General features: G+C 50.4%; 1 protein-coding gene across 2 annotated transcripts in view; it reads right to left on the minus strand.

Annotated features, from left to right (window-relative positions):
- Positions 1-12412, minus strand: part of LGR6 (leucine rich repeat containing G protein-coupled receptor 6) — a 106363-nt gene that overhangs the window by 12170 nt on the left and 81781 nt on the right. For both annotated transcript variants that reach the window (XM_005141001.4, XM_031054768.2), the window contains 6 exons: positions 5307-5375; positions 4487-4558; positions 3791-3862; positions 2621-2689; positions 1601-1672; positions 232-297 (listed from right to left, as the gene is read on the minus strand). In XM_005141001.4, coding sequence (XP_005141058.3) covers positions 232-297; positions 1601-1672; positions 2621-2689; positions 3791-3862; positions 4487-4558; positions 5307-5375 — 420 coding nt within the window. The remainder of the gene's footprint in view (positions 1-231; positions 298-1600; positions 1673-2620; positions 2690-3790; positions 3863-4486; positions 4559-5306; positions 5376-12412) is intronic.

The raw sequence follows: 12412 nt of genomic DNA on the forward strand, positions 1-12412 counted from the left end.
TGAAAAGAGCTGAGTTAATGAAGCTCCTGTGCACAGGGGATGTATTCATATCCTGTATTCACACAGGGGCAAGGCCTAGAGCTCTGGTCCTCTTGCAGCCCACACAGTGAGTTCCAGCGCTCAGCTTTCCAAGTGCTTGGTGAAGGCTGAGGTTTGAGTATGGGAACTGCCTCCATCCCCCAAAGATCCCTTCTCCCCAGTGTTGGTGCATGAGGGCATCTCGTTACTCACAGCTCCTCCAGCCGCTGGCACCGGTGGAAACTGGGCAGGTCTTCGATGTGGTTGTGTGAGAGCTCTCTGCAGGGGAAGGACCAGTGTGAAGAGATCAAAAGGGAGCACCCCTGATCCCTCCCTTGGACAGCTGGAAAGGGGGTGACCTGACTGCTTAGCACAGATGTAGACAACAATATGCCCTGGTGAGGGGGATCTCCATTCTGTACACACATGATGTGTGCAGACTCTGAGTGTCGTTGTGCAAGGCAAGGAGTGGTGCAAGCCTCTTACAGCCCCCATGCAAGATCTCTGCAGCAGATCTGCAGAGTGGGGTGAGGAGCAGGAGGACAGAGACATAGCATTAAGGGTATCATCTGTGTTCAGATGTGTCAATGTGGGGGAGAGCAACGAGCACCACCTCTGTGGGGACAGAAGGCCAATGGATCTCAAAGGAAGAAAGATGCAAACATGCACAAATATTGGGCTGCACACTCTTCCCATTCTGAAAGCAATGCAAGTAATGTCAACAAAACTCAGTGGGAAAGAAGAACGAGGAGAAAGATGGGGTGTCCCAGTAAAGCTCTCCCCCAAGGAGGGGGCAGGCACGAGGAACAGGCTCTGCTGCACAGCTTTACCATCAGGTAACTTGCAAGCATAAACAGAGCGCCTGGGACCCTACAGCCTGGCCCATTCCAAAGGCTACACTCTTGTGGCAAGCTGGGCATTGAGTTGGTCCCAACGTCTAAAGATGAGAGATCTTCCCTGCAGGGACAACTAGAGCCAAAATGCTGTGATCTGCAAAGCTACAAACTGTGTTCTGTTATTTGTATGTTTTCCTCTTGTTCCCAGTTCCTGTGATCCAGAACTCGTTCCCGTTGCTTTCCTGGAACAAACTTGTTTTCATTTTCAGCTTGCTTGTATAAAAACTGATGAGAGGCAAACCTCCTGCTTGCCCTGAGGCTGCAAACTTGTATAAATCTGGCTCATGACTCATTTCCTGAGGATTTCTCTGACTGCAGACAAAGTTGGGATCTCGGGAACGAGGGCTGTGACTCCTGGAAAGGCGCTGGAGCCTTTCTGAGATAGGGATTTCATCATGCTCCAAGGTGAAGGAAAAAGCACATCCCTCCACTCAGCATCGTCCTTGTTTTGCCAAGCAGGTAGAGCCAAAGCAACTTAAAGACTCTAAGCAAAGCCCTGATCTGCCACTGCTGCACCACAGGAGTCCAGAGCATCATGCTGGTGTGAAGCAAGCAAGCTTCATGTAAAGCTTGAGGTAGTGCTTAAGAAAGTGGTGTTTTCTGCATGGAAAAGGGAATAAGAATCCCAGGGACCTGGTCCCCTCCCTGAGCGAGACAAGAAGAAAGCTGGGTTTTCTGTTACTTACAGGACTCGGAGGCTGGGCAGCTGCTGACACATCCCTCTGGGAAGCAGATGGATGCCTGCCCGGGTCAAGGTCCTACAGGAGAGGAGGAGAGAGAAGAAATGATGTTACTGAGAGCCAGCACACTGAGTCTGTGAGCCACAAGCCCGGCTGCTGGTCCCAGGTGCTGACAGGAGAGACAATATCAATGGGATAATGAAATACCACGATAGAAACAAAACCCAACTTGGAAACGGGCACTGCTGCTGGACCCTGTCAATGTGGCTATAAGAAATTCTGGGATGCTGCCACATATGGAATTCACTGTTGTCCTTCGCCACCTTGAGGTCAGGCAGCAGTGCCCTGTGTGGTGTGTTCTGCCATCCCAGTTCCCCATTGGCCAGACTGGTGATGCGCCTGGAGCCACAGAAACCTGTGCACGGGGGATGGATAATGTGCCCGTGTGTCCCCAAGGCAAAGCACAGCCAGATCATGCTCCTGGGCTGGGGTGCTCAGCTGTGCTCCCACACTGCGCTCAGTGTGTGGATGAGTGCCCTAGAGAGGAGAACCATGGGTGGCTGGAGACCCCATTTCCTCCAGCTCCTGCTCTGCTGGGTCTGGTGGTGTGAGGATGAGACCAGAACAGTTACAGAAGGCCCCATCCCGGGTGGCAGATGGTTTCTGCACTGCCAATGCTGGTCCCAGGATGGGCAGAGACGCTGGGTCTTGTCAGACCATGCTGAAGCACTGCACCCAAAGGCTCCTTCCTTCACCGATGCAGAAGGGAAGGAAGAGAAAAAACCAACTCAACCAAGGATTGGAGCACACTCAACAGTAGCGAGAGAGCAACTCACGGAAAGGAAAGCTGCTTTCAGGAGCCACAGGGGTGAAACGAAGCAGAGAGGTGAATAACCAGGGAGAGGCAGAGCTGAAGACAACCAACTGCACAGCACTGTGAAAGTTGTCCTCGCTGAAACAGCCTGGACCGCCTTGATGGAGGAAGAGCACAAATAGCAGGGTAAAAGGGAGAGAGGTGCCACTCACAAAACTTCTAGGCTGGTGGTGCCCTTAAGGTCTGGGAATTCTCTGATGTCCGTCGCACCATTGAGTGACCTGCAGAGGAATGAGGGTGAAGTGAGCTGGACAGGACCCAGAAACAAGTGTAGCTGCCCAAGGTCCCAGATCCATCACCTGTGGAGGCAAATCTGCTTCCTCACACCCAAAGGTGGTGATCAGAGGCCCAGATACAAAGGTCCCCCTCTCATCAGTGTTTCGCTGCTGGCTTGGGTGGTGGAGCAGATGTCTCACACAGAGCACATGCAGGGAGCTGGAGCTGGGCATTTCTGTTCACGGGGGCTTGGCAAGCTCAGGCCCTTCCCCAAACCACTGACATCCTTGGCATGATCCCTACTCAAATGAAATAGAGCCCCCAAATTATTGCCATGGGGAATGTAAGCAGAGCATCCCACGCAAGTGCCCTAAGCCTGTGCATTTGGATCTAAAGAATGCATGGGTGTTTGAAAGATTTATTAACCTGAGTGTGTTCCTGCCGTGAGAGGCTGTGTGGGGCTTATAAATAGAGATTCTGAGGTTTCCTCTGCCTCGGTATTCGGTGCTGTGCCACAAAGGGTTAGCTGAAAAGCCACCCAGGGCAGGCCTGCCAACATGGAGTGGAGGTGGTCCTGCAGCAGGCTTAGGGCCAAACGTATGGAGGAAAGCACTGGCACTGCTACCTGCCCACTAAGGTTATTTGTGCTAAAGGACACATGTTCCTCTGCTTCTCCATCTTATGGAGGAAAGCAGATGCCTTCAGTGTCCTTGCATTTGAGCAGCTACACAACAGTGCAGGTTTTGCTTGAGCAGCATGCAACAGGAGTTGTGGCACTTATGAGTGTGGTCTTTGCTGGTGCTGATGCAGCCACAGAGACCCTAAATGACTCCAGTGCATGTCAGCTGTGTTGGCAGGAGGAATGAAATGCTCCCTCCAAAGTGCCCTTCTTAAAATGATTCTTCTTCAGCAGAAAACATCTGCAGTGTCCACTCCTTGGCTCATTGCCTTGGGGCTGGCCAGAAGAGTGGCACCATGGTCTTCTGTTGGCACAAAGAGAAGATCCCTCTAGATAAGAGGAAGGGAGAAGACCTCGAAGGTGTTGAGCTCACAGGGCTTGGGGCTTGGATGTGTTACCTCTCTGGGGACGTGCTTGATGAACTTACAGAGTGTGGAGCTTTGGCAAGTACTGGAAAGCAGATTGTCCAACAAACTGGATGGGATTGTCATAAAAATGGCTGCAAAGAAAATGAGTAACTGTTCAGATTCTGCTGCCCATGAAGAGAAGATGCTATTAGAGGTCAAGAGCCTTGGAGCACCCAGCATAGCAGCAGCTATTGACTGTCCTTGTTTTCCAGATAGCCTCAGGCTCTTCCACTAGCCTGAAAGGGCTCTTTGGTGTCCTGCTGAACCCAAAGAGGCAAAGCCTTCCTTTGACCCTGCTCTAGTGCTGTAACCCTATGATCACCACAATGATCTGGTGTCCCAGCTCCCTGACACATACAGATACTGCTGGAACTGGTGAGCAGCTTTTCTAAACACAAGGAATAAACACAGGCAGATGTCAACCAGGGCTCTGAAAATGCTGTTACACACAGCAAGTTTCCATGCAGACCACCCATACATTGGTCCTTCATTGTTATCAGCCTGTATTACAGCAAAGTTCAGCTGTGGAGAAAGGAGAACCCATGGCAAAAGTCCTGAGGCATAGCTGAGGAGGAACTAATTTCAGCTTGCATTGGCCCATATATAACAAACTGCGGTCATGCTGATGACTGTTAGGAATCCCAACCAAACTCCATCAGGAAATGCCCCTTTCTGGGGGATATAAGGATTTAGGAAACATTGTTTAATTATCTTACATTGTTTGGAGGAGAGGATTCCCAACAAATGCGTTCTCTGGAATAGCTTTGATGTTGTTGTTATGAAAACCACTGTTGGGAGAAACAAATATCTCAATATTAATGAGTGAGAAAGCCTTGGAGACACCTTGTTTCTTCAGTCATTTTAAAGGCTTCAAAACACATGGAAAATAGGATGTGTAGGCTCTGTTCCAGATGTAGCATCATCCCAGCAAGTGAACAAGGTCTGCCTTTTGGCAGGACAAAGCCCTCATTCTGCTGTATTTATTCTGTGTACAGCTTGGTGCTCTGTATGTAATGAACCCACCAAGAATACAGAGACCAAGACCAATACCTGCCCAAGACCAAGGCCAGGTTCTGGGTGATGCCCAGGTTGTTTAATCCCACATGGCTCTTTGAAATTTGCCTCTTATTTAGTGACAGGCTTTTCAAAGGCTACCTCAAAGTGGATTAAGGATCTTATTCTCATTTTGAATGTCCCAGTAATGCTGGTTCCTGGTCTGATCAGAGAAATTCCTGAGAATCCTTTCAGGAACAAACAGATCAGATGGACTTTGAGACCTTCAGATGTGATGGGAGGATGAAAAGCTGCAGGAGGAGCCTGCTCCAAACCTCATGGAGGGATCTACCCTTTGCCTCCACCAGCCTGTTACAGAGGTTGATGGTGGTGATGAGAGCTGATGGAGATTGAAGGGATAAACTACTTCTAAGTGCATGTGAGAGAGGGCTGGAAAAGCCAAAAGGAAGGCTTGGCTCAAGTGCTCTCCTCTGGTCAGAGCACACGCGATGCTTTTGAAGAGGAATAAATAGGAAATCTCACAGCTCCTGCAGCCGTCCCAGTGTCCTGATAGCCCCAGGGAATTCCAGCAGCTCATTGTAGTTCAGGTCCCTGAAAGACAGAGAAAGGAAAAGCATTCATTAATGTTGCTGTAGGAGCTGAACTGAGGGTATCTGTGCTTTGAAGGAGTGGAAACTTGGTTTTTAAGCATGGGAGTCAGGTTTTTGCTCCTGTGCTGGTCCAGCTGGTGCCTGGAAACAAAACCTTACACATTTCTACAGCAGGAATATTCCCTGCTAGGAGCACTGGGAGGCGAGAACCTGTCCAAGCCATGGTTGGACTCCTTCTCTCCAAGTCCCTCCTTGCCCATTGCTGTGCTGCGCTGCTGCTTCACATCTTCAGAGTGCCCCATCCCCATTCCCAGGAGCTCAGCCCCATAGGCTTTCCTTTGAGACATTTTTCCTGTTTTTCCAGGTCAAAATGGGGCTTCATGAAGGACAAGAAAGACAAGTGGTGATTCAGCCCCGTGAAAGGGCTTTTCTGCACACCCTTGTCCTGCAGTACAGAGTGGACATGGGACCATTCCCTTGGTGTTTGTCCTGGGGATGCCAGATCTCCCTGTCACTGGGACGTGTTGTGACTGGAACCAGTGGGAAGAGCAGGCTATGGGAAGGCCTAGGTCTTCTTTTGATGGTTGGGGTGAACTCTGCACTGGAAATGGTAAGCTAAAGGTGGAAGTAATGTACAAGAGGTATTGACACTGCTGAGCATTAAGTTTAATTTGCAGTATAATAAATTAAGCAAAATATAACATGTTGGTCATAATGACAAGCCTAGCATTTGTTTGCTCTGACCTGGCAACCAGAAGAGACATTTGAGCCTGAATGAAACTGCATGAGCTGCATTTCTTCTCCAAGGATGGGCTGGTACCTCTGGAAAAGGGTTTATGTGAACTATGGGGCACTGCTGGCAGCATGGGAGGAGCAGTCCTCTGAGGGTACCGATCCTGTTGTTGACTAGGGGGGGCCATGGAGACTGGCTGGGCTCTAGATGCATGTCAGTCCTCCTCTAGCATGCCCAATGCTCTCCTTTGGAAGGCAGTTCCAGCTGCAATGCTAACACTGGTCCTGTCCTGGCCATCCCACAGACCAAGACACTGCAAACCCAAGTGACTGCTTCCTACCTGCAAGACACTCGCTGAGTTTTAAGTGGTAGATACTTTGGAACATGAGTGTAATTACTGGCTCCTGGAGATTACTGTATAATTACACTTAATGGACCTCAAAGTAATTACCATGTAACCTGGATTGTGGTTTACTGAACAGAAATAACCATGTATTTACACAGCAATGAGGTGCTGCCCAATTACCTTGTAATTCTCATCCTCTGGGCCCAGCCATGGTAATTACACTATGGTCTCTCTTGCCCACCCTCCCCCCCACCTTTACATAGTCTTCTCCTTTACCAGGTTCCTGCTTGGGAATTACTCTACAGCACCATCTTGGCTTTGCCCTGTAGGTATTTACACAGTAAAGGAACCAAGGGAGTCTCTCCAAATTGGCCTTCCCTTGCACCTTCCAAGACTCCAGCCTTATATGACTTATATCCTAGGGAATACTTGTCAGGTCATTACAAAGTAGGTGACAAAACCAGAAGGAAAACATGGAATGAGGTTGTCTGGGGTGGATTTTATCTGACACAGTCCATATCAGATCTTGTTACTGGATGCCCTTTGCAGCCCTGGGGATGCGGCAGGTCCTGCTGTGGACCCCCCACCCCAAGGGCTGTTTAATCTCCTCCAGTTACAGAGGGAGTCTGGCTGCCTGCACTAAGTGTATTTGAGGGGATGAACCCTGCTCCTGTAGGATCTCAAGGTCTGGAAAGGGTTCACATAGTGTGACAATTACCAGTGCTGGCAATCAGCAGGGCTGGTGACAAGACCACAGGCTCTCCACCATGCCCAACCTGCAATGCAGTGACAGAGAGCTGGGATGTGAAGCTGTTGTGCATGTCCCCAAGGCCCAGGAGTGAAACAGGAGCAATGCATCCCCTCCTCATGCCAACTCACATCTATTAGATAGGAGAGCTCTGTATCTTCTGAAGGGCTCGCTCTGACACACTCAGTCCTCATCTGGGTCCATGCAGATCAGTGATTTTCCCCAGATTTTTCCCTGCTTGAGCCCAAAATGATCTGTTAAAGAATAAATAGCCTGACACATGACTGCTCACACACCTCACTCTTTGCAAGGTGGATGTAGCTTGTTATCAGCTACTTGGATGCTCTTAGCCAGCTCCTGTCAGTGGTACCTGTCAGGCATCCATCACTGTCACAGCTGAATGCCTCACACTGCACAGGCTCTGTTATGTAGGGGAAGAAGGGGCAGGACTTTTACAATGCACATCCCCTCACTGAAGCCCAGGGACGTTCAGGAGTGGATTTCCAAAGCGGATGAGTGATTAGAAGTGCAGACAGGGCACTGCTGGGCACTTTGAAAGCATCAGTTAAATCCCATTAAGCTTCAGATCACTGAGTGAAATCAGAAGGCATTAGCAGCCTCAGCTGACTGACAGCCCCAGATCTCTATCTGTACATAAGGTGTTTAATACCTTTAAAAGTCTCACCCTGCAGTGACTTCCCAGGGTTACAGTGAGGTTTCTCAGCCTTGCAGGGAGCTACAGGAGTCACTCAGGGCTCAGTGTCTGCCTGTGCCCCTTCCCTCCCTTGTATCCCAAACTGAGGGCCTGGGCTAAGCCTCCGTGATGCCAAGGGACAGACCCTGGGGATGCTCAGCTCACTGCCATCGTGCTACCGATGCTGGGGAAGCTTTGTGCAGGGCTGAGTTTGTCCCCAGCAATACCTGATGTGTTTGTGAGCAGCCAACAGACAGGAAGTATTGCCCAAGAGAGGAGGCTTGGGCATCCCTGTGATTCACCAACAGAAAAAGGGATCTGAGATCTGGAAGCGCTGTTATTTACAGGGAATGATGCCGTGTGCTGCAATATTTGCTCCTGTCTCTCTCTAAACCTGCGTTTCCTTTCCAGCCCGTGTCTCTTCCAGGCAGGCTGCTCTTTCATCAGCAGATGAACATTCTGTTTGTGCCTCCATGTGTGTGCAAGTATGTACAGGACCAGTGTTTCCTGAGTGAAGACACACCTTTCCCAGCCCTGGCAGCATCTCTGTGCCTCCCTCCCCCCTGTGCTTGACAGATACAAAGAGCATTGTGTTCAGCAGCTCCCTCTGGGTACAAAAGCCATCTTGGAATGCTGGCATATACTGGGCTTGTTGGAAAGTGGAAATACAACCAGGTGTAGTCATGCTGCTCCAGCCTGGCTGCCAGCGACCCTGCTCTGCTCATTGGAGGCAATGTGCCTGTGCTCGCTCCTGCCCCTGCTTCCTGGGTTTCGGTAAGGTGAGCTTCTCTCCCAGGGAACAAACCCAGCTGTGATTGTTGCAGCTCCCTTGAGTGATGCTTGTAGCCAACTGCTGTTGATCCACAGCCCTGACTTGCCTCCAGTGCTGCCCTGTGCCAAGCCCTGCAGGTACCAGTGTGTGTGTGAGATCTGGTTGAAGGAGGCTGGAAGAAGCCACTGAGATGGTTCCTGAGATGGTGTCATCTCTTCCCTGCAGTGGGGCAGCTGCCTCTGAAGCTCAGACCCAGACCAGGACACAGCGGTGGCTTTCTTCACCCTTCTCCTTCATTCCTAGAACTTGGGCTCTGGTTCTAGCAATGACCCAGAAACAGCCTCCAGCCTCCACCATGGGGTGTGGGTGTTGTGGAGCTGATTCCACAGATCATAGAATCACAAAATCCAAGCCTTTTAGTTTGTGTTAGAAGGGACCTTAAAGCTCCTCCAGCTCCAACCCCTGCCACAGGCAGGGACCCCTTCCACTGGAGCAGCTGCTCCAAGCCCCTGTGTCCAACCTGGCCTTGAGCACTGCCAGGGATGGGGCAGCCACAGCTTCTCTGGGCACCCTGTGCCAGCGCCTCAGCACCCTCAGCAGGGATACATCCATCCCAGACGTCCCAGATGTGGCTCCCAGCTGCCCCAGCTCTGGGGTCTGCCCTAAGACTTTGCATGTTACCTATGGGGTCTCTGGGCATGGGTTCTGCCTTCTGTCCTTTTTTGGCACATCTGGGAAAGCAGACCCCATGCCAGCATTACTTGGTGGAAGGATGCCAATGCACCATGGCCATAGCCATGCCAAACATTAGGGAAGCCTCAACATCATCATCATCATCATCATCATCATCATCATCATCATCATCACAACAACAGAAATAATAGGCATGGCATAAAGAGTTCTCCCCATTATCAGGGGCTTTTGGAAGCAAAATTACCCAGCCAAGATGTTCAGAAATGCTGTGCAAGAGAAACAACTATAAAAGCATCACTTTCCTCCATTGGGCTCCAAGTTATGAGCTCCAGCACCACTGCAGGATGTTGAAAGGAGCCTTGTCTGCTCTCTTAGTTAAGCTGAAAACCTCCTAAAGGTCACCTGGTCTACCCAAGACACAATGAATTGGCCGGCTTTGCATTGCTGTTATTTCTAGAACAAGCCTATTTGGAAGATCTCAACCCACCCTGTTGTTTATTTAGAAATGAAAGTAAATCGACATCAAAGGCACAGTTATTTTGGGCTTTAGCTGCCAGGGTGATTTGAAGCTGACAACATGCAGCCTGGAACTATTAATATCTTCAGGCAGACCAAAAGGAGAGAAGGAGAGGAAAGAGTCTCAGGTCAATTTTCTGCCTGTGAGGGATTATTAGTGGTTCCACACAGGAAGCAAAAGGAATTATATAGTGCTATAAATTCTTCCATAAGCCACAAAACACCGCAAATTTGCAGCTAATAAACCAGAAGATGCAGTAAGATTAGAAGCTGGAGATGGGACATTCGCTGACTGCTTCAGTCCCACTGGAGACTGAGATGTTCCTGCGGTGCCCTGAAGGGAAGCTTTATGCAGGCTCTGATAAGGGACTTGCATTTCCACCTGTCCTGTGCTGGCATCGAATCAGGCTGCCAGTAAATGTGATTGCTGCTGCTGCTCTCATGGTGCTGGTGATTTTAGCCAAGGCAAGCCCTAAAAAGCCTGAAAGCCCCAGGGGACACTTGTGACCATGCAAGTTGACCCCTTGCCTGGCACTGCCCAGACAGCTTTACCCAGATACCTTATACCAAGGTCATGGCTTGTGGCTGAGCTTGTGGAAGAGCTGCCTGATTAGTCCTGAGTGTGCACAGTACCTGTACCATCAGGAGCCTTAGTTCTGTTGTGTAGTATCAGCATAAACCCTGCTTTCCTGGCAACAACTAACCTGTGCAGTGAGTACATGCCCTTCCCCAGCCCCATCTGCATGATGAGATGCAGCAAGGGTCTGTAATAAGTGAAAGGAGGGAAGGGGGATGTGAAAGGACCCAGAGCACTTGTGACTTCAGTCAGCCTGAGGCTGTGCACTCATTGCCTAAATGGAGATGCACAAGAGGAGGATGCTCAGATGTGCACAGGAGAGAGAAAAAACCTGGGATCAGGTTATCATGGGATTCCTCTGCCAGGATCAGTGCTTTAATATGGGAAACTCATCATGTCCTGGAAAGAATCATTTTTGGCCAATTGCAAGGATGGAATGTGATGGAGCAGCAATGGGCCCCCACAGCATGGGAAAGTTGTCAGGCACTAACGGTACCTGATTCACACCAGGAACAAACATCAACCTCTCTACAAGGATTCATCATGACAGCCTGGCCTGGAAACATCCCAGCCTCTCCCTTACACGGTGCTGCACCGTTTTACAGCACTTATGTGGCACTGACAGGTCTATTGCTGGGGCAGGGGTGACCTGTCCTGCCTTGTCCGCCTGCAGCTGCCAATCCTTTGCACAGCTCTGTTCTCCATTTAAAAATGCAGCAGTGCCCAGAATGTGTCTGCTCCAACCAGTATTTCTGTCTGTTCTCCGACTGACAAAGGTACTGCATCAAATATGGTTTCAATTCTGTTTGATTTATTTAACAAGGTTGAAATAAGCCTTTGAGAAGGGGATCTCGTGGGGGGTCTGGGGAGCACAGGCGCTGCCATGCACATATCATTTACAAGACACAAAAGGAGCTGACCGCAAAGCAGAGCAGCGGGGACTTTGGTCGCTGGGATGCACAGACAATAACCATGGAGCTGATGACTCAAGCAGGGGAGGCACGGAGGAGGCTGCTGCCCTTTGCCAGGCAGGGAAAGAAGGCTCGAGGAAGCCTGGTCTACAGCAGAGCGTTTCCGAGCTGCGGGAAGGAAGCTGGGGACATCTTCCTACCCCCCCAAGGTGCACAAATTGCTGCTGCTTGGCCCCCGTCCCCTTGCAGTGTGCTGTTGTGTGCTCCTGGATGGAGGGAGCGTGGGGTGCACAAGCTTCTGTGTATCAGCACATCCCTGGTGCAAACATGCTCATGGTTTGCCTCTGCTGCCATTGCTGCTGCCGGCAGTGATTGCTCCTCCTGTGCATAGGCAGTCAGTTCAGTCTCACCCATTGCTGCTCTCACCCTGTGCAAGGGATGGGTTGGAGGAGTCTCAGTGCTCTCTGGCACTGCAAGATCAGCGGCCCCAGGAAGCAGGGAGCCAGGCAGGGTGCACGCAGGGTGGTGTGAGGGTTTAGTGGGCTAAGGGAGAAGGGGTGAAGGAGGTGAGCATCACAGAGCCACGACCCATGCACAAACACAGTGACTCCAGAACCACCTTTTCACATGAACTGCCTTCAGTTTCTGTCTTTTTTGCTTTCTAATTTTGCAAACTATCATGTCTGCTTGGGGTCGTGTTGAGGCAAAGCTCAGAGCTCGGCTGGAAGGTACCTGACTGGTTCAGAGCCTGAGCTGCAGCACTAAGGATGCGTTCCTGGCAGTTCAGGCCTCCTGCTCTTAAGAAAGGAGATGCAGCAGTCTGGAATTGGTTGGTCCAAGGAGACCATAGGAAGGAAGTGTCTGATCCACATGCTCCCAGGCAGTGTTTTGTGCATTTGTCTGTGTAGTTTTACAGGTGGCTTTGGAAGAGGCACATTCCATTTACATGACAATCAGAGGAGGCAATGGACTTTATAGCTCTGCTCTTGGAGCAGACACAGGACCTACGCAACCAGAGCCCTGAGTCCCTCTCCTAGAAAGCCATCTC

The sequence above is a fragment of the Melopsittacus undulatus genome, chromosome 16, assembly GCF_012275295.1.
Source record: "Melopsittacus undulatus isolate bMelUnd1 chromosome 16, bMelUnd1.mat.Z, whole genome shotgun sequence".
NCBI classification, from domain to species: domain Eukaryota; kingdom Metazoa; phylum Chordata; class Aves; order Psittaciformes; family Psittaculidae; genus Melopsittacus; species Melopsittacus undulatus.